This window comes from Conger conger, chromosome 5 (genome assembly GCF_963514075.1).
Source record: "Conger conger chromosome 5, fConCon1.1, whole genome shotgun sequence".
NCBI classification, from domain to species: domain Eukaryota; kingdom Metazoa; phylum Chordata; class Actinopteri; order Anguilliformes; family Congridae; genus Conger; species Conger conger.
The window spans coordinates 55,849,970-55,873,155 of NC_083764.1; the positions used below are offsets into that span (position 1 = coordinate 55,849,970).

The 23,186-nt window shown below is 43.7% G+C and overlaps 1 protein-coding gene across 1 annotated transcript in view; it reads right to left on the minus strand.

Annotated features, from left to right (window-relative positions):
• The window catches only part of tnn (tenascin N), a 35,945-nt gene extending 12,998 nt beyond the window's left edge, over window positions 1–22,947 (minus strand). The window contains exons 1-7 of the mRNA XM_061242374.1: window positions 22,788–22,947; window positions 18,061–18,471; window positions 16,935–17,309; window positions 10,267–10,530; window positions 8,402–8,584; window positions 7,527–7,616; window positions 1,916–2,179 (exon numbers count right to left, since the gene is read on the minus strand). Coding sequence (XP_061098358.1) covers window positions 1,916–2,179; window positions 7,527–7,616; window positions 8,402–8,584; window positions 10,267–10,530; window positions 16,935–17,309; window positions 18,061–18,469 — 1,585 coding nt within the window. The 5' untranslated portion in view covers window positions 18,470–18,471; window positions 22,788–22,947. The remainder of the gene's footprint in view (window positions 1–1,915; window positions 2,180–7,526; window positions 7,617–8,401; window positions 8,585–10,266; window positions 10,531–16,934; window positions 17,310–18,060; window positions 18,472–22,787) is intronic.
• Between the last annotated feature and the right edge of the window lie 239 nt (window positions 22,948–23,186).

Consider the following 23,186-nt stretch of genomic DNA (forward strand, 5'->3'; position numbering starts at 1 on the left):
AATAGGCAGATTCCTAAGGTCTCGGCATAAGGACGTCAGCCATACAAAAACGTCTGGGGTTTCAACAGAGGGTCCTTGAAGGTACTGTCGGGGGTCCCAGCTTGTCAGCTGGGGCACAGATATGGTCTCCCCTTCTCCCCCCCCCCCCCAATGCCCTCACCACAGAGGACAGGTCAGCCATCTCCCGGTCACTCCAGATTTACATGAATGCTGAGAAACATATTGTAATGCCTGTGGATAATCTCTCGTTCTGTGGGAAGGGGATGATTCCACAGCTTTTCCGTGGCGCTGAAAGCTGAACGCTCTCGGTTAGTCGAGAGCCGACCCGGGTCACTCAGGCGACGCGGACGCATCAGCAGAGGGACCTGAGTGACAGCCAAGGTTTCCCCTGGCGACAGCGCGAAGACAGGCTGAAAAACGGCCGGCCCTGGAGCAGCGCCAGGCTCTGCCGGCGTCCTTGTGCTACAAATAATGATATATAACTGCTTAGCTCGGCTTAAAAGCAAAATGTTGTGCTGAATCTCGATCGCCTCGTATTTTATTTATGTGTTTATTTATTAGTTCCTTTATTTATTTATTTTCGGTTTCTATATCATTTATTTGTTGAGTTTTATATAGAAGAGACAATGTCATAGACATTTGGTGAGACAACTTGCAGCTTGATAGGAAATACGACAGGAAACCTACGAATTGTCGTCCATGCTTCACTCGTGATGTCACCACTGAGAGCTTGTTTTCACCTGGTTAAATTAAAGTAAAACATTAAATATAGGAAATATATGAGAGCACATCCGACAGTGTGTCTATATTCATTTATCGTCCCGATATAAATAAATCTGACTTATTTTCATGATTCTAACTTATAGACGTGATTAAAAACAGGACACATTTGTGTAATCAGTGGTTTATCGATGGCAACGTGCAACCGATGTCAAGCTCAATTGGGGGAAAAAAACATGGGTGCGAATGTTTCGGTACGTCCTATGAAACTGGCCAGCCGAGGATCGATAACATCATCTTTGTTGTTGGATTTGGTAAAGAAATCTGACCGTGCACTCGTAACTACGATATTTTGGAATTGCTGATGATGATATGATATTGCTGATGATACTCCTGCCGTCTATGATGAAATGCATTAGCATAGCATTTAGCAGTACACTGAAAATTCAATTTAACGGGACAACCGCTTTACCTCCCCATCCTAGGTAGCTTCTGTGCCTGCAGAGCACCATAGAAAGTTGTTGCCAACTGGAAGGGATTGAGTATCACTGAATTGGCTTGTAACTTCATTGGGAGAAGATAGGCTGACACACATTCAAATCGACAATAATGGCAATGCTGACTGACACAAAGCACCCAACACACTGATGAAGGGCAAGTCTTCAAAAGAGGAAGAGGGTTATTCACATCCATGAAAATTTGTATGAAGATTACGCTGTCCACCTCCTTTATCACACAAAAACCTAGCACCTGCAAGGCCAACACATGACCAATTTGCACAAAAACACAAAGAGGATCAGAAGAATAATGGAAAACGGTGGAAGAGGGTCTAGGTAGGATAAGCAGAAAGTTAAACTTGGCGGCGCTATAATGAATGCAAGAGACTCTGAGGATTTGAAAACCGGCCCTGTGCTCGAGTCAGGTCAGAGGGAACGATGCCGGGAGACATTTTGTCTCTGCTAATCCTCTCATTGAGGACTTCTGCCAGAAAGGGGGAGCCAACAGAGCCCTGCTTGAAGTACCTCAACAATGGAGGTGCTGTTATCTAGGAGCCCAGATATACACGGGGTGAAAATTATGCAAATCCAGTCAATCCTCAAAGAACTGTAAAATGACAGGCGTCCTGGTAGAAACGTCTTTTAACCGCGGCACAAGGAACAGAGCTAAGCCCCCAAACACCAGCACTGGAGCTTACCTGTCTCGGCCTTTGTGGATATCTTCCTGCTGTTGCGGGACTCCTTCACAGCCCAAACGGAGATGGTGTAGGTGACTCCAGGCCGCAGCCCAGTCAGCTTGTAGGAGGCGGTGTTTGCCCCGACTGGGATCTCCTGGCTGGAGCCATCGGGGGCGGTGTAGCTGAGCACGTAGCCGTCCACCTCAGCCTGCACCTTGTCCCACGTCACACTGGCAGTGTCCTCCGTCACCACCCTGGTCACCAGGTTAGTGGGAGCATCCAATTCTAAGGGATTGACGTGTTAAAGAAGTGGTTTAGTGACATTTTGTATTCTTGTGGCACTCCAAGAAATACTGCACCGAGTGAAACTGGGAAATACTGCTAAAAAAATAAGGACTAAGATATTCTTGGGCAAGCTGAACAGAAATGTTTCCAATAGTGCTCAAAATTTGAGAAGAGACTGTCCCAGGCTTCTGAGACAGGGGAAGGTAAATAAACTACTTTTGGCAGCTGGTTATCAAGCCAGTCTCCAGCCCTTGCTTGACCCACAATAGAATTAACTTATGTGGTGGGGATTCAGCAGGTAGTAGGAAGATAGCCTCAGTATATTGATACAAAGTTAAATAGAATAATGTCACTCTATGACAGTGCTTTGAGTTTGACATCAATGAAAAGATACAATTTCTTTCATGAATAATTACTACACAAATATTTTAAAAAGGTGGCTTATGAACACCTAGTCCTCAGTTGTGGAGAGCCACAGGGTCTGCGGACTTTTGTTGTGACTCAACACTTGAGGAGCACAACAATTGATCAGTTAAAGCAGTTGATTGCACTGGTGATTACACTAAGTCAGGTCGTCTGGTTTCTTCGTTCTGAATTGGTTTCTGATCTTGAAAACAAAGACCAGCAGACTCAGTGGCTCTCCAGGGGCACGACTGAGGATCACTGACCTAAACTAAACCAAGGCAGTAAACTGCATCCTCCTCATATAGCTAAAGACTTTGTTCCTTTGAATTGAAATGGGGAACATTGACATACTGTAAAATATAGAGTCTCCCTGCAGAGAAGGATATTAAAGGAAAATGAAAGAAGAAAAGAACATAAAGACGGCAGGGAGGAAGATTTGACGTGAATACGCGCGGCATTGGGGTCAGCGGAGGGAGGCGAGTGGCCATGTCGCATGGGTGGGATAAGGAAACGAGAAGGCATGCAAAAGCAATCATCATCGAGGCAATTCCACTGAGACTCACTCAAGGTCTGCACAATGTCACCAAACTATGCACTACATGAGAGCTGAAGAATGAAGCATCAAAGAAAAATGCCCAGAGCCCACACGTCACGGATATGTTGACTCTCGGCCAATGGCGGAGCCTCCTCCGAAAATACAACGAGGAGAGCGGGGACTCGAGCCGTGTGGTGTTCATGCGTGCGGTGAGGTGCAGATGATGCGGTGCGATGCTCGTCATGAGTGACCGGAGCCAACTCGACGGAACGATTGAAGAAAGGTGGCACCGTTACTTCACGAAGCGAGAGTCCGCCACCAAAGTTTCCCAAGGTTCTCTTACTTATCAACCAGACATGCAGACAACCGCAATCCCGGTATTTACCTCAGCTCCCAGCTGTGGTTTCAACTGCTTACACAGATCAGCAGTTTTGGGGAGAGGTGGGGGAAGGGGGGGTTTGCATTTCTGTGGAAACCTTGAAAGACAAGCTTCCCTTTGTGTGCGTGGGGTTACACCACCACTGATTTAGTATATGTGGCTTTGCCATGCAGCGTTTCTGCGAACATGAGGCGAAGGGGTTGGATGCCAGTAGGTACAGAAGAGTTTGTCCACCAGGCTTGAAGGCACATGAAGGATCCCAGAGATTGTTTTTGTTGATAGTTCCTGACCATATGATGACAACCACAAGGCTGTCGAATGAAGTCCTAGCGAAGGTCCTTTCAAACAGTTCCTCTGTTTTCCAGCAGTTGTTATGTGTCTTTAGAAGCCCTGCAATGTTAATGGCACCTAACCCTCACTTAACTTCATAACTACTCCCTAGTGCTATGTGTGGTCTCACAGAATTTAGACAAATTCACAGTTTGTTAAAACATGTCTAACAAACACACTACAGGTTTGCACTCAGAGCCTCGTAAAACTCAGAAGTTTCTGAAAAACTCAACAAAAGTGAATCTTTTAAGTTTAAAGGCACTCTTTCCTTATAAGCCCTTGTAGAATTTGCCAGCTTTTAGATCGAAGAAAAATTTTAGGAGATTAACTATGTACAATAATTTAACCACTGGCTGATGTCGGCATTGTGAAATATGGAATATGGATGGAAAGAGTAGAGCAAGGAAATTATAAGGTGTTATTTTATTTATTTTTGTGTATACCATGAGTATGTCCCCATCACATTTCATAGGTGATGATAATGTAGTCTTGATGGTACACCTGTGCCCTTCAAACACTGCCCTCCTGCATGTCTCTGCTGTGTGGTTCCACAAAGTGACAGTATAAGGCTTTATTTAAAGGTACAATAGGTGATTTCGGACTCCTAACGGTCAAGAGAAGAATTACAGCCCTCAGCCCACAACACTGCTTAAGCTTCCCACAGTCTATGAATATAACGCATCATGCCTAACCACCCCGCTAGCTGTGCCAATATCCACGATATTCCATGGGGTCTCGTTCCATAATGCTTAAATTTAAAGCATTATTATTATAGACTGTATAAAAAATAGGTTATTATACAGTTCAGTGTTCTCGTACACTGTTACGCTGACAGTGACAAAGGCAACAGAGCCTGCCGTGTTCTCGTTAGAAAATGTTCGCCAAACAGGTGACTTTGACTTTGGTGTGCTACACAACACTTTTTATATTTTTTGATCGTCCACCACAAACAATGCAACTGTAACTTACAGTTTGAGCAAAATAAAGGTTGAGCGAAATAAAGGTTTAGCTAAAGACGAATGATTGAACACAGAGATAAAAGGATTGTGTAGCTGCCCAAATTGCACTAAAGACAAGCCATCACTGAAACTCTGTATACTACTGCTTATCTAGATAGAAAAACAGTACCAGCAATTATTAGTTAGCTTCCCAAATTTACAAATATCCACCTGAGGCACATACTTGTGCAATCGGGACTATGTTCGTATTGCCTATATTTTATCATAAGTGGATATTTGTACATTTACTACAGCTAATTTGCTTGTGGCTACCGATAACAAACTGGTATGGTTTTACAATTAGATAATAGTCTTCGATGGGATAATAAGCAATAGTATACAGAGTTTCAGTGATCGCTTGTCTAGAGTGCAATTTGGGCAGCTACATGAGTATAAGCCCCCACGCCATTGGCTGTGGCAGTTAGAACCAATTTTCAACCAATTACCTTGAACTGTTATACAGCTGTACAATTTGTTTTGATACAGAGTGACGGCCCAACAAATGTACACTTTGAAACCCGAATTTAAGGACTATAAACACAGGCAGAGGGTGAGTCAACATGTCAGTGAGCCTTTTTCAATGAGAGGAAGGGATTTACAATGGTCTTGTAACAATGTTTTAACACACAAATCTTACCTATTGTACCTTTAAGAGTAGTGAAATTTTCCTTTTTATCTGCAAGAGGGGATAGGGTTAAGAAGCACTTAAAAAAATCAAAGGAGCACCATCAGAATCCCTTAACAAAACGACTAGGCTCGCCAAGGACAGGACTGTGAAAGGCACAGATCTGCTAAATGAAAAGAATGCCCTCTTAAACAAACCTGCTGTTTGAGTTTATTGTGGCTCCTGGAAACTGCTTGGATTTGATTAATCTAAACCAGTGGAATCATGGAGTGTGAATTGTGGATACAAGATCCCCAAATCCCTGGCAGCCGCTGTGGAACAGTCAGTTTAGCTTGTCCCAGTGCCTCTGTATCCCTTTACCGCTCGCTACTGTCCTGGCTGGGGGACAGCCCAGCAGATGTGGGAAGGGCTGCCGCCCGGCCTTGTCATCCATCAGATACAGACTTATAGTACCCAGGCTGGAGAGCAGGGCTCAATGAAACTACACCAAGGCGTCAGAAGGAGGCGCGGGCGAACTGAACGTTAGGGCACAAACGTCCTGGGGGAGGCACAGAACGGCCATTTCCTTTAGCCGCTAATACGGGTGGCTGCTGAGGAGAGTGAGAGGCCTGTTATTCGTGACTCGTTGAGGAGAGGGGAGAGCGGTTGCTAATTGAGGTCTCCATAACAGTAGCTGTCAGGAGAATCCCCAGAGGATGCAGCTCAGTTTCAGGCTCAAGTTATAGCAGAACATTTCTCATCGGTGTCTCGGACGGCCTCGGCAGTAAGGGAGAGTCCCAGTGTGGCACACTCTTTATTTCCACACGCGTGCTTTAAGGCCAGACTCCGTACTGTGCTGGAAGGGACAAAGAAGCCCCATGAATCCTTCTGGGGCTGCCAGTCACTGTAATGCCCTTTAATCTATGAAATAAAACTGCCTGTAAAGCACAGATATGAGGAGCCACCGTCAGTATGGTCAAGATTTGATCCGAGACCTTTAGGTGTGTCCTTGCTCTTCTATGTCCGCTGTAACTGGAGGAGCCACCCGTCAGTCGACACTAAAAATTGTTCTCACCTCATTGCAGAAACATAACCTCAGAACCACCCCCGAGCCCTTCAAACGGCAGCATGCATTCGGGTTCCAGGGAAGCGAGTCCAGACACGCTGTTTTTTTTCTCCCGTGCAGATTAGTTCTTTGGTGAAGAACGGGGTCACGGGTGGACACCCCGTGTGCTTGAAATGTGAATGTGCTGAGATTTAGCTCCCGAGTGGAAAATCGTTGTGTTCATTGTGTTCGGCCCTGGGGCGCCAAAACTAAGGTGCTGTCAATGAGACAAGTGACAGGAGTGGGACAAGGCGATGGGGATAATCACCCGCTCATAAACACGCTTGATGTCTGAAGGCTCCGTTTTCCTGCTGACCTCCAAGGAGACATGCAATTAGAGGCTGATAGTCATGCTGCATTGAATGAAGGGGATTATCTTGGCACTGTGGTGACACTTTAGCTAGCCTGTTGATTTTGGTCTTTTTAATTATCTGAGATTATGAAGACAATTACCCACATTCCAATATTCCCAGGTGAAATAAAAATAGGATTTAGTCGACTTTTCTTCTTTCAGGCAGGAGAGTAGTTAACTTGTGCAGACAGGCAAAATACGATACAGGGGGCTGAGGTTTGCAAAAGCTCATTTCATGATTGTTGTCCATGCTTATGAAAAAGGAAAATAAAAACGAGAAGATACTGCAGGGCATTACAACCTCAAAGTTCACTGTCAGAAAAAAAAGGACTAACAAGCAAACTCAATCTCGAGGTTACATGGTACCACTTATTGGATCTAGTCGAACTGTTGACAAAATTAGCGGAAAATGGGAAAATGCAATAATGGCTGGTACCCGAGGACTACTTTATATTTTCATTACATTTCTTTCAACCCTCAGGTTTAAGCTGAAGGGCTCCGCTTTGACACGGCGGTTCCTCTGTTCAGACATCATTGCCCTTCATGAAAGAATTTGCCGGAACAGAGTGCACGAGTGTGAGTCCCATATATTCCCCATATGTTCGCCTGTCGGAAAGAATGGACTTTCCAAGGACTCACCCGTGATTCCGGTGACAAAGGAGGCCTTTCCCTCATATGTGCCTCTGATGGCCTGGACCGTTATAAGATACTCCGTCCCAGGGAAGAGGCCTGCAACACAAAGACTCCCATAAGTCATAATGAGCATACTGAAGATGGAAGAGCTGTTGGATCTCATGACAGTGTCTCTGCCGAACGGGTAAAGAATAATATCCGAAAACAACGGGCTCAGCCCAGCTGCTGTAAAGCACTCTGACATTTGAAGAACACATCAGACTCAACGTTTGATTTATTGAGCCAGCGGATGAAGTTGCTGTATTGAGGAATGTTTTATTTATCTCTTCTTCAGCAGCTCTGGTGGTACTTTTCTAGCCGTGTTAAATAAACCTTCTGTCAGCTGTTTCAGCTAAAAGCACCCAGTAAGTTCCTAAATCAGGGCTGCCAAACGCTGTTCCTGGAGCTCTACTATTCTGTAGGTTTTAATTTCAACCCTGATTTGGCACACTTGGTTCTATTAATTAGCAGCAAAATGATATCTGTAGCTGTTGAATGAGATGCACTTTGTTAGGGGTGGAGTGAAAACCTACAGGACGGACAATCTCCAGGATCAAGCTGCTTGACTGGGACCTGAAAGGTTGGTGGTTCAAGCCCAAGTGTAGCCAAAATAAGATCAGTCCAGCTGTCGGGCCTTTGAGCAAGGCCCTTAACTCCACATTGCTGCAAGAGGGATTGGCTCCTGCTTATGAGGAGCTTATCTTAATCAACTGTAAGTTGCTTCGGATAAAAGCTAAACAACTGTACTGTAATGTAAAGTAACGCTGTGTTTTATTGTGCAGAGTCATTCACATTATTGTCATTCACATTATGAAAGGAGAAGGTTTCAGGTTGTGCATTACCGATGATGGTGTGTTTGGTCCTGGCCTCCTGACTCATAGGGACCTCCTGCTCCTCCTCTTGGCCCTCGGGGTTGCTGTGGGTCAGCCGGAAGTGGTCGAGCTCGGCCGCCGGGTTCTGCCAGTCCACCTGGATGGTGTCCTCAGTCTGCCCGAGCACACGGATCCCATCCACAGAGGTGACCACTGTGAGGAGGAGTAACATTAACTCGTGAGTTAGGAGTGATCATCTGCCAGTTGGGCGGGCTGCCGGGTTCAATCCCCTGCCCCCGTGTCAAAGTGTCCCTGAGCAAGGCACCTAACCCCACATAGCTCCCAACAAGCTGATTGGTGCCTTGCATGCCAGCCAGTCGCCATTGGTGTATTTGTGAATGGGTCACTGAGAGGCAACAATTGTAAAGCGCTTACATGGAGAAAAGTATGTTATAAAAATTCACTCCATTTACCATTGCATTCTACATCCAGCGTGCACTCAGTAAACACTTTATTAGGTATTTATTAGATATATTTTGTGGTCTTCTGCTACATTAGACTATCTACTTAGATGTTTGATCTGTGTGTTCAGAGATGCTCTTCTGCATACCACTGTTGTAATGTGTGTTGTTATCAGCTTTGAGCAGTCTGGCTCCTCTGACCTCTGTATTTAACAAGGCATTGAAAGCTTGTTCGACAGCACCTTGCCTTCACAAAAGCATGTTTAAAAAATGGAACCGATCTATAATTTTACAGTAAGACAGATGGGATGAAAATAATTCTCTAAGTGGAAGCAGAACTTGATCTTGGGGGAAACAAGACAGCCGAAAAAAGATCTGGTTTTAGTCAAAGGATGTTAAATATAGATTAATTAGGGATTTTTGTGATCCAAAATATATTAATTCCAGTACATGCATGTGTGCCCCATAACATTATTCTGAGACACACAAAAAAGAATGTGCACATTACCGGAATGGAAAAAACATTTGAAGTGTAGTGTTTCTTGTGTAACCATAAATTGCTGGTGCCCCTGCAGAAACTGAGACTGTCTGTCAACTGTAGACAGGCCACACGTTTCCCCTACCCAGATGGGAGTGCAATGTAGTGGGGGATCATATGGCTAACCACTTAACCAGCCAGACCCTGTACGCTGGGCAAATCTGCAATCCACTATAATTTCTGTAAAATGTCCACAATACCTTCTGTCCATATTAAATGAGAATGAAAAAAGGCAATTTGCCGTAACCCCATAGTTTACAAGCTAATGGACACAGGAAATAAACCATATCTGCTGCTAGCACCAAAATGACTACACAAAAGTGAGGTAGTCATTTTGGTGATCAATCAGATAACAATTTCTATGACCCCAACATTTCAGCAATGTTATATGATATTATAGGCCAGTTTCACAGATACAGATTGACAATACTACAAAATGGAAGAGCTGTCGGATCTCATGACAGTGTCTCTGCCGAACGGGTAAAGAATAATATCTGAAAACAACAGGCTCAGCCCAGCTGCTGTAAAGCACTCTGACATTTGAAGAACACATCAGACTCGTTTTGATTTACTGAGCCAGCAGATGAAGTCGCTGTATTGAGGAATGTATTTATCTCTTTACTTTAGCAGCTCTGGTGGTACTTTTCTAGCCATGTTAAATAAACCTTCTGTCAGCTGTTTCAGCAACACCAACATTGCGGCAACAGGTATCTTTGGTCATGATATGACATTATAGGCCATATTCACAGACACAGATTAAGTTTAGTCACGGACTAAATCAAGTTTTGTGTGAAGAATTTGCATTACACAAAATTAAATGTATTCTTGAAAAAAAAAAAACATGTTTACATAGAAAGACCCCTAGGGGCCATGTCTGCACTAGCCCTCTTTCTTACCAGTGGTAGCCTCCAGCCTGTCAGCCTCGCTGTTGATTCCCTTAATTACTGCGTACACCTGCACAATGTACTTCACCCCGGGGGTCAGGCCCGTGATGAGGTAGGAATTCTGGGTGTTTGGCACTTTGACTTGTTGCAAGGCGCCCTGGTTTCCCTCGGGGTAGTAGGTGAGGACGTAGTACTCTGCCCCCTTCACTGAGTCCCATTCCACCAGGAGAGAGTCCTCCAAGGCCCTGACCAGGCGCAGGTTTTTAGTGCCCATCACTGAAACCAGAGAAAAAGAGTACAGAGCTTTACTTTCACTCATGTTAGACCCCCATCAACCCCTCCCTCTTACTGCAATGTATGTACAGATCTGAAGCTTGGGTCTTCAACAGTGTCCACAGACACCTGGGGGTCCTAATAGCTGCTGGAGGGATAGGGTCAGATTTCATGCAAAGCCTATATATACACTCACTGAGCACTTTATTAGGCTGACCTGTACACCAGCTTATGGATGAAAATATTCAATCAGCCAATCATGTGGCAGCAACTAAATGCATAAAAGCATGCAGAAATGGTCAAGAGGTTCAGCTGTTTTTCAGAACAAATGTCAGAATGGGGAGGAAATATGATTTAAGTGACTTTGCCTGTAGAATGATTTTTGTTGCCAGACAGGGTGGTTTGAGTATCTCAGAAACTCCTGGGATTTTCATGCACACTAGTCCCTTGAGTTTGCAAAGAATGGTGCAAAAAAAAACTAAACAAAAAACCAGTGAGCAGCAGTTCTGCAGACAGAAATGGCTTGTTAATGAGAGACGTCAGAGGAGAATGGCCAGCTGACAGGAAGGTGACAGTAACGCAAATAACCACACATTACAACAATGGTATGCAGATGAGCATCTCTGAACACACACGCATCATAACTCTAAGGCTACAGGAGTAGAAGTCTAAAAAAATAAGTCTAATAAATACCTAATAAAGTGCTCACTGAATGTAGATTTGAGAAAATATTTTCAAACCTTCTCTTTCATATAACCCTTTTTAGCTTATGAAAAGGTAAAAAAAATACACCCTGAGGCTTTAAGGAGAACATTACCACTTCTGCCTAAGAAGTGTACCTGTCCTGAGACGATCGCAATTTCATGCACAACGTCTGCGGTGGAAACGGGGGGGGAACGTGACCTTTCTCCCATTACAGCACGCCTATTACTCAGCCTCCGTCAATCACGAGGGTGGAAAACCGAAAATGGGAGCGGGCTTTGCTAAAATAATAACAAAATAAGAATGAGATGACAAGTCGGTAGCAGAGGGAGCGGATTTTCCACTGGGGCTTAAGGGGTAACACACACGTACGCACGCACACACACTCACACACACACACTCACACACACACAAACACACACACACACTCACACACACACACACACACTCACACGCACGCACGCACGCATGCACACACACACACACTCACACGCACGCACGCACGCATGCACACACACACACACACTCACACACACACAAACACACACACACACTCACACACACACACACACACTCACACGCACGCACACACACACTCACACACACACAAACACACACACACACACACACACTCACACGCACGCACACACACTCACACACACACAGACACACTCTCACACACACACACACATGCACGCACGCAAGCACGCACGCACGCACACTCACAGACACACTCACACACACACACACAGACACACACACATACACACACACGCACACACTCACACAGACACACACACACACTTACACTCACACACACAGACACACACTCACACACACACAGGCACACTCTCACACACACTCACACACACACACACACTCACACACACAGACACTCACACGCACGCACGCACGCACACACACACTCACACACACACGAACACACACACACACACACACTCACACGCACGCACACACACTCACACACACACATACACACTCTCACACACACACACACATGCACGCACGCAAGCACGCACGCACGCACACTCACACACACACAGACACACTCACACACACACACAGACACACACACATACACACACACGCACACACTCACACAGACACACACACACACACTTACACTCACACACACAGACACACACTCACACACACACAGGCACACTCTCACACACACTCACACACACACACACACTCACACACACACAGACACACACACACAGACACACACACACACACACTCACACACACACACACACTCACACACACACACTTACACTCACACACACACACACACTCACACACACATACACACTCACACACACACACTTACACTCACACACACTCACACTCACACACACTCACTCACACACACACACACTCACACACACACTCACGCACACACACACACACACACACTTACACTCACACACTCACACACACACACACACACACACACACACTCACACACACACACACACACTCACACACACACTCACACTCTCACACACACACACTCACACTCACACACACACACACACACACACAGAGGGTAGAGCCCGTGCAGCTTGCGTGAGGGGTGCTGAGGGGACCAGGAGGGTACACGCGGCAGGTCTGTACGCCGGTCAACGCGGCAAACTCAGGAAGCCCCATGTTTTCCTTTCATTCAGCGGGGCTCTTTCCATCCTGGGCCACTTAATACACCTCCTCCTCCAGTTTCCTCCCGCTACCGCCAATAACAACTTCACCGCTAAATAATATTTCTGAAAGGCCGCTGGGAGGAATTAACGCACATCTAAGGGCTGAAAAAGCACGGAGAAGAGAGAGGGCATTCAGCTCCACTGCTGATTGATAACGAAGGAAGCCCATCTTCAAGAGGAAAATCTGTATCATAACAGAACGGTGTTTTGGCTTCGGGAAAATAGGCTGCATAAATCAGCCTAGTTTTTTTATTTTCTTTTTGCAGACAAATACAAAAAAAAAAACATGAAGTGAAACTGCCCAAAGATCCTCTCCTTTTGCACCATTTTGTGAGCGAAAAAGAAACAAAACCCTTTAAAAGCAAAGGTAATTTCGAATGTTTCGATGAAACCCATAATTTAAAGCACAGAGCCGTGTAATATTGAAGACCACCCATTTGAAACGTTGGTGTGTATACCACATTCTTACATTCTAAAGTGCAGTATGTCCCATTAGATGCAGCCCTTGCTGGTTGTGCTCTCATGGAAAACTGCATGAGGGAAATGTGACTAAATCCCCAGCATATGCACCCCAAAAACCAACAGAAATCTACTAGTTCTCTTGTGGTGAGAACGAAGCATCCTTTATAATTTCTTTATTATAGTTTACGCGAAATGTGAGGTTAGCTTTTCTTCAAACATGTCAGAATCATTTTGGTTGTGGTGGACTGCCGTTTGGGTTGGGTTGTACACCAGAATATGTCATGAGCACTTGGAAAAAAAAGAATACTGCATTAATTATGCCCACATTGATCAGTTAATATTATTTGGAATTGTTATTTATTTAAGGTGCATGTAAACATAAATAATATATACTCTTTCATAATATTTTCTCAGACGGAGAAACATCAATAGGCATTGCTGTCACTACACTAAAAATAATCTGATATCAGTCATGAAATATATACAGTTAAAATAATTGGAATACATGAATACACAAATAGCACTATAGAGTATAATATAAGTATTACGTTATCCAATCTTACTGTAATTTTACTATGCTAGTAGCATTCATAGCATTGACAGATTAGAATTCTGGTCACGATGATGTCTCCCTCTGCCTCCAAAATAAAATGTATAAAAAGAATTTAGGTGTACTTACAGGCACAGCGGATAGATGTTGAATGTGATCACATAAGAACTTTTCATTACCTAGTCTTTTATGTCAGCGGTTTTGAATGTTTCCTTAACCGCTTGCTGTTAAAGTGTATTAAAGCTTCTGGTGTGAACACATATTCAACTTTAAAACACATCTTTACACGTTACACTCCCAGGCAGGTAATAGGAAACAAGTGCAAAGAATTCAAACACTTCAATAACAGTGAGAACCGCACATCTGATATTGGTTGAGAATGAAATAGAATAAAAGAAGGAGAACTCACTGATACCACCTGGTTTCACTTGAGTCAACTTTGTTTTAATATTATTGTTTGTAAAAATGCAATATGGTTTCCATCTCTGAGTTATAAAAATATTTGCAGGAACTCCCATGGAGGTACTGGAAGATTATGAACCTCTGCCGAAAACGGTGGGTAGAATTAAGACTCATGATCACAACAAGAAACTAAGGCCGCCACAGAAAAAGTGTGCTTGTTTGACGCATGCAAGGCAACAAGAAAGTCGTGTTTCTCACATTATTAAAACTATCCATCCTCCTGTAACAAGGTGAGCTTACCACTGCACAAACCGCAGATGCACCAGGACTCAATCAGGCACAAAAGCCCTTTGTCAGCAGCTCAGTAAGCACTCTGAAAGTGAGCGTGTCAGTCACTCGACTCCCATTCTCTGGCACCTTTTGGCTTCCCTCTAGATTACACCAGGATTAGAAACCCAAATCCACGCTGAACCCGCTCCTTGTGTGCAGACAGCCAGTTTGCCAGTGAAAATGTGGAAGAGATTTTCATATTAACACAAACTGACTCGTCACTGTTGGGGATACTTTGGAAATTGCAGCAAGGAGTAAAATGCTTAAGCCCAGGGCTGGAAAATCCCATCCTAAAAGGGTTGGGATTACACAAACGCAAGCGTCAAATGATATTTGTCATCTGCGTGACAAGTTATTTGAATGTGTGCAGAATCGTATTGCATGCTTATGGGATTCATACCAAAAACCTCAAGTTAAATTCAAGTCTGGAGGCTGAGACAACTGTCAAAGCACGTGCAAATAAGATTATTCTGATTCTTATGCATCATCATACTCTGTCTAATAGATGAAATGTAAAAATTATGAATCATGCAAAAAAACAAATAGTACTATACCTCAGGGTTTGCGACCTAAATTCCTACTTTCCAGTAGGGGTCAGTCTTAAAACATTTCCAGTGTTATGAGTCAGAATAGATCTGTTATGACACTTAAGAAACAGTAGAATATTATTTCCATGACATTACATTACAACACCATGGCAGATGCTCTGTTCCAGAATGACATACAGTAGTGGGGAACATCAGTGTAACTCTCAGGAACACAAACAATTTGTCAATCTGTCCATTTTCTAAACTGCCTACTGCTAGTCGGGGTCAAGGATGGAATGAAGCCTATTCAAAGGGCAAGAATACTGGACAGGTCAACAATCCATCGCAGGGCACACACACCATTCACTCTCATACTCTGAAGACTCAAATTAACCTAACCTACATGCCTTTGCACTGTGTCACAAAACTAGACTACCCAAAGGATACCCATATGCACATGGGAGAGAACATGCAAACTCCACACGAAAAGGCCATGGATTTGAACTAGGTAGAGTGCAAGCTTTGTGTGAGATGACAGCACTACTGACTGCTCTGCAACAATGTGTATACCAATACCAACCAAAGAAGGTACCACTAGACAGATAACCTTTTACACAGCTATACCCAGAACAAAGAGCAAAGGAACATCTAGACAAAGAAAGAAAAATGAATGATAGCTAAAGGAGGTCAGGGATGCCATGGAGCATTTTGAAGAGGTGAGTCTTCAGCCTGCACCAGAAGATGGGCTGGGTTTCTGCTGTTCTGACTGCAGTGGGAAGTTCATTCCACCACTGGGGGGCAGAACGGACATGAGACCAGGAAGTGCAGGCAGCAGAGATACTCAGAGATAGCCGAATGGATAGGTCTGGAGATTTTTTTTTTATTGTCTAGTGGGCTAATGCAATGGGCAAATTATCTGAAAGGTTCAGAAATTGTCCTTGGCCTGTCCCTCCCTCAGCAAAAAACCGCTCGTAAATCATACGTGTCTAACTCATTTTTATGATTGTATTCGTCATGAAAAATGTATCAGAACGGTCCCGGGTCCATTTCATGGGGGTTATTATACTTCACTTATTAAAAATGGGCAGAGGCAAGCTATCATAGACATGCTCGAACAATGAAAAGGTTACCTCTCAACCAGAAGCACTATTTTTATTTTTTGGGGGGAGGGTGCTGGGGCCTGGTAAGGAATCATGACATTGTCCATGTTGACCTTTCGGACTGTCTGGAGCAGAAATAACACTTCATAATGCTAAGTTCAGATGCCATTGCTTATTTTCATTCCACTGGTGAGCCTAATGTGTAACACTTTCCGAGAACCACTACTGACATATTTAAAAAAATATGATAGTCACCTAACTGCTCTTTCAAATGCTCTTTGAATTAGATAAACACAATACGAAACCTAAAACATTTTACAAATATTTAACATGGAGTAATAATTTCCCATGCGACATGACGTATGTGTTATGTTTTTGCATTGTTAACAGATGACATTGCTCAATGTCAACACAGAGAGCTGACCATAGGAGGTGGAGGAGAACAGGTTAGGGACAAAAAAAAAAGCTATGTCCACTTTGCGAAGTGGCCGTTTTAGACACAAGAAACAGAAAAGGAACGTGTGGTGCATGTGGGCCGTTAAACCATCTAAACAAGCGTAAACAAGTCCCACCAGGTCTTAACCGGAAGTTTCCGTGGGGGGGGGGAACTCACCTTTGGAGCAGTCGTCCCCAAAGAAGCCCGGGTCGCAGACGCAGGCCCCGTCCACGCAGCGTCCGTTCCCTCTGCAGTTGCCGGGGCACCGGCGCAGGCCGCAGTCCTCGCCCTCGAAGCCCTCGAAGCAGACGCACGCGCCGTCGACGCAGCGGCCCTTGTCGTTGCAGCTGTTGGGGCACAGCAGCAGGCCGCAGTCGTGCCCGCCGTAGCCCTCGTAGCACACGCAGCGCCCGTCGACGCAGCGGCCGTTGTCGTTGCACTCGTCCGGGCAGGACGAGGTCGAGCAGTCGGGCCCTTCCCAGCCGGGGTCGCACGCGCAGCCGCAGGTGTCGTGCTGGAACGTTCCGTGTCCGCTGCAGGAGGTGTCTGCACCTGCCGGGAGGGAAAACAGATGGTCGGTTAATTGTGCCCTCTCCTCTCTCCGGGGCGAAGAAAGCAAAGAGCGCTGTAATCATTGCCAGATGTGGCGGACGGGTCTTTGAACGGCAGTCGAAAATACAGGGTAAACAGAGAATTTTACAGTTAACTTACCCGTCGTAAATCTGTCTTTCGTTGCCTACGACTTGGCAGATTTAAGGACCAGCCGTCATCACTTGATTATTTTTCACTCGGTTGCATAAAATTGTACTAATGTGATGATTTGTCCACACTTTCTTTAAAATGATAACAAAATGACTTGTAGGTTACTTGGCTTACTTAACAGCAAATACTGTTGACATAGAGTAAAGCTAGTGTGGATCGTTCTTAATACAATGTTATGTCCTCCCGGTTAGCGTCTTCCACTTGATATAGTAGCTATTTTGCTAGCTAGATTGTTACTGAAATATATCCATAAATGAAACCTCTACTAGATTGATTACCGGGTAACAAAATTCCATGGTGTTACCGATAAATGATGCGGTGTGCAGAAAATATGTTTTACCGTTAGTCAGTGACTGTGGGCACACTGGGCCTTGGAACCTTGGCTCCTAACATTCTTAGATAGCAGTATGATAAAGCACAATCTGTACGAGGCACATTATAAATGCCCTGAATACAGTGCCTACTGTGCCTTGACACTACCGTCCACATGAATATGGACAGACATCAGTTAATGTCATTCGGTCCGTCGGTCCGCCATTACCTCCGCGCTGGCTACAGCAGCCCTGGGAGCACTGGGCCTTCAGGTATGTCACTTCCTCCTCCAGGCCGTTGACGCGGTACAGCAGAGACTTGAAGGCCTCCAGGTCCTCGCAGTCGCACTTTGGCGCCGGCAGGCGGATGTTGTGCTTGAACACGATGTCGTTTTCCCCGTCCACGGAGACCGTGGCCAGGGTCCCGGCCTGGAGATCCCCGGCCTGGTCCTGGGGAAGGGTGTGGCCGGCCTGCTTGCAGTTGGATCCCTGGGCCAGGTCGAATTTGTAGACGTGGCTGAACGTGAGGCCTTGTTCGCCGGGAGCTGGGGGGGTGTCTTCCGCTGCGGTGAGGCAGGTGAAGGCGCACAGCGCCCCCAACAGGAGCGAAACGCCTTGCCTGATCGGCCTGGGAATCATGGCTTTGGAGGAAAAGCAAAGAGAGCTTGCATCAAGACCTACTACTCTAAAGCTTGAAGAACTGTTTGAGACCGATAAAATAAAATACCAATATTCTTCACTCTGTTCATGAGGGGCTCTGCTTGGTCTTGTGTTCCTTGGCCGTTTTTCCAGAACAATATTGTGTATTTATGCATTTATAGAGAAAACTGGAGGGAATCGTAACCTTATCATACAGAAGAGAAAGACCATTGCCCTTATGCTAGCACGTTCCGTCTAAGCCATTAATTGCACACACAAACCCTCAAAAGGTTCAACGAGAGTCCTACAAAATGATGTCACTGGCTTTCAAGAGGCAGTGATGTCATCCAGGCTTTCTTTTACACAGGGAGATTTATATATGGACATTGCAGCATTTAATAAAAGGCCAAAATATCCCAAAATGACTGATCTTCAATAAAACATTCATTTGGGGCAAACCATGGAATCAGATTAAAAAAGAAAAGAAAAAACTTTCTAGTGTTCGTCTAATACAGGATTCGCTGCCTTCTGTTTGTATTAGAAGATTGTAGGCAATTATGGTCAGAGTCTGTGCTTGTGTGGTCTGTGGCAATAGAAATGGTCACTGAAACTACTGTTTACATTACGTATTACATTGAATTGAGTGAATGTGTTGCTGGGCAACAGCAAGAAAGCACACTATAATAGCATGTCAGCATTTTAAAAAATATGAGATTGAGCCTTGTAAGTGTACAAATTAAATCTGACATTTGTTTTAGAGATGCTTAAAATGGAGTAAGAAAATACAGATTCGACCAAAGCGGAAAGCCAAAAGACATTAACAGGCGAGAGCAGATTTAGGATACATATGGACTGATATGTCAGAACAGAAATACAATTACGCTCAGTACATTGTCAAAAAGGGAACTGGTGTACATTCGTTACTGATTGTATATATGTGTTGCTGTGCACATGCATATGGCACGTAAAACATTATTCAAAAGATGCATGTGTGCCTGAGCTCACTAATTCTGTGTGCCATTTCTTTTATTTGTTTTTTATTTGTTTCAACGATTCAGGATGTAATCGACCCTAGAACACCCCTGTAGGTAGCAGTACTGCAGCTGACTACTCAAGTGTCACAGCCAAATGAGAGACATGGACAGTCATCAGCTAAAAACCAAAATGAGATGGTTGGCTTTAAATGTCTATACTGCCAGTTAACAGAGCTTATACCACAGATACTTACACCACTAAATGAAATCATAAAAGAATCATATCATTATAAGTCTATCAGACTGAACAATGGCACAATTTGTTATTTGCATGTCTGCGCTGTCAAAGACTATTTCAGTTGACCTTCCATTTGACCTTCATTATTGTACCCATTAGCTTTTATAAAAATGAGGGTGGGGATTTCCTACAACTGTAAAATTGAACATGAAAAATATCAATCATGAAATGTGTTGTTTGCCACAAAAAATATATTTTTGAATGCTTTCTTGGAAGTGACATAAAACCTTTTTTCAGAATTTTACAAAACAAAAGTTTATTTTCTTCACTAGTGAGTTGAATTGATAATAAATCTGTCAGTAGACTTAATGGAAAATAAATATGTTGAAAATTAAATTTGACACATTTAGTCGTACTTCAATGGTACGGAAAAAATGTCCGTTGGTTTTTAAGTCCAAAGGTAGGTGGTCTTATACAAGGTGGTTGTTTCAGACTCCCAACGGAGCTCATTCCATCTATAAAATGTTCCACACACATTTTTCTTGGCTTTATTCCACCAAAGACAACCATCAGCTCATAATAAAGTTAACATTTCACAGGTCAGAAAATATTTGATCTTAGCTAGTCAGTTTTTTCTTGACTTTCTTTTTCTTCATTTGTGATTTAAATTTCATTGCAACAATACAGAATATTAAGAACTGTAGAAATGTTCGAAATTAGCGTATGCATACAGCAATAGTTTTGGATCCAAATATTTTCCACGCTTTACTGAGCTTGTTTGGTGAACTAGAATTTATGAAAATGCAAACCCAATCTTCGGGTCATGGAATTTGAATTAAAAAAAGAAATAAAAAACTGAAAAGTCAGCACCAGGCCACTTCAAGGAAGTAAAGCATGACATCATTGCGTTTGCTTAATTTCAATCCCATCCCTGAAGGAAATTACAGCAGATGTCATTGAATCAGCTTCCAGGGACTACACATCAATCCAGGAAGCAGTCAATGACAGCCTGGCAATAAACCACACCACAAGCAATATAGAGCTACTGAAAAAAATCATCCCGCACCGTCATGATCAGAACCACCGCGAGTCCGTTTATAGCCCTCTTAAAGGTTTTATTTCATACTCAACGTTGTGTCGTTTATTTCTTACAGTGAGAAAATGGTGTCCGGCGTGCTGATGACTCATGGCTCTGTCACTCATTCACATCTGCTTGGGCTATAATGGCACATTAAAATGTGTGCACCCGGCCAAATAATCCAGCAGCGGATGTTTGACACAAGGTCAGAAGGGACTGCTACTGCTACTGCTACTGCTTCTGAACGCCAGTGTGGACTTGAGCGTGTGAACCCAGTACGCCTAAAAGCTGAAATACTACCTCCGGATTTACGGTCGGTGCGAATCGTCTCGCCGGGACCACAGTCTCGTCCCTCCCCCCTTTTTCCCCGCTCCCAGAAGGCTCGTCGACGAGCTGTTAAGTTTTGACAACTTGTGCCCGGTCAGATTGGTCAGAGGAGCCGACAATGAAATTCATAGCTTTACATGTCAAGAAAAACATAACACTGGAAAGGCTGCCAATTCCAGTAATGATCCTTGGAGTAGATCCAGACTTCTTTGCATTTTTGCAATGGAGCAGTGTTATTTTTTATTAATTTATTTTGTTTTATTTTCTTTTTGGGATGGAGCAGTCTTAAATGAACGGGCCTGGGGCCAGGTCAGAGTGTGAACCTTCAGATCTTTTTTGAGGAAGACGGACAAGAACCTGGAGCTTTTGCATAAGGCACAGTCCCTGAGACTGCAATTAATTCACTTTTTCTCACTGGCATGACAGTTCATCTGGAGAAGACTGACAGACAGGGAAGGGAAGAACATTCAGGCATCTCTCCCCGGAGAGACATTAAGCAAAGAAACAAAGACATCCTGTCCTTCCCAAATTCAATCGCAGTTCCGGGGCATATGCACAACCTAGCTGAAAAGTTAACAATATGAAAAATAAGAGCGCACATGCCTTCACGTGGTTGAAAAAACAAACGCTCAGTCAGGAGCTGAAAGTAAAATCATATTTCCGCCTGGTCCACAGACCTATATTCATACCTCAGTCTGGTCGCCTGTCAATCCAAACCGCACAACTTTGATAATGTTACAAGGACCCAGGACCCACTCCAGCACCTAGCATTGGATCTTATATAATTTTCATACATAATAAACCACCCATTCATAGCCAGCTTCAGGCAAAGACACACATCTGTTGTTCGTTTGCTTGGTACTTCCGATTAATTCTTCAGCCAGCACAGAAGACTTTTCAGCCAAGTTACCTATTAGACTGAATTCACATCCACAACTGAGGTTGGCAATATGACTTGAAAGCAACCGTTTTAAGAACAGTCTTCTCTGCTCCAAATGCTTCAAATAGACTGCGATGCGACTAACATGCATCAATCCAGAAGGCAAAACATTATCTGGCAGCAAAAAAATAATTGAATATGCTTTTAATATAATAACTATAATGACATTTTTTTTTGCACAGATTTTATATCAATTAGATTTCCTTGCATTAGAGCAAATCGCAGTTTAAGATGTTGTCACATACAGTAATTATCTCCTTAACTAATTAGCTGTTCTCATTTCTCTCATAATAATTTTCTTAATTCCTTTTCACTACAATAGTTATAGGAAAACAATGCTTTGTTTGTAAATGGCACTTTGCAAGCGAAGGATATTAGCAAAGATAATTGTATGTCATACAGTGCAACTTCTAATTATGCCAACTACCATGGCATAACTCCAGAAAGTCATTATGAATTCACTAAACAGTCACCCCTTGAATATAATACAGCATACTGGTGTTCATTTGCATTCCTCAGAAATGCAAGAAACACAATTAATATGACAAAGCCAAAACTCATAGAATTTAAATTCACATTTCATTGATTCATTATAGATTAAAATGTGCATACTCCATATAGTTTTATAGAATCTTAATTACACGGTCTCACCCCAAGAGAGTTATTATGATTGCAATCCAGTGATTTGCAATGTGCGGTCTTTGAAACTGCATGCACCACAGAATTTCAGCAGGAACACGAAAGAGAAATGTTTGCCTTACCGTTGCAGTTTTCCTCTCACAAGTTAATTATCCTGCCCCTCCAAGTTTCAGGAGCTGGGTGTCTTTTTTAATGTGTTCCCCTGGACACCTGTTGAAAAGTCTTGGTCAGGAGAGGGAGCGGAGAGAGAGAGAGTGCTTTTTAACCAATCCCTCTGTGTCTCCTGGCAGTCTCAACCAAGTATTTAAATCTCCTCTCTGTGGTGTCAGTTGACCAATTGGACAGGCTGGGCGTGTCCTTCAGACTTCAATAAAGGCTAGAGGAGAGATAATGAGACACATTCCTCTCTGTATGTCTGGAACTAATCACACATTCAAACATAACCTTCTCCCCTCTACCCACTTTTCTTTTTTGGTTCTTACATTTTTATATCAACTCTGGTGCTAATGGTATCTGCAGCA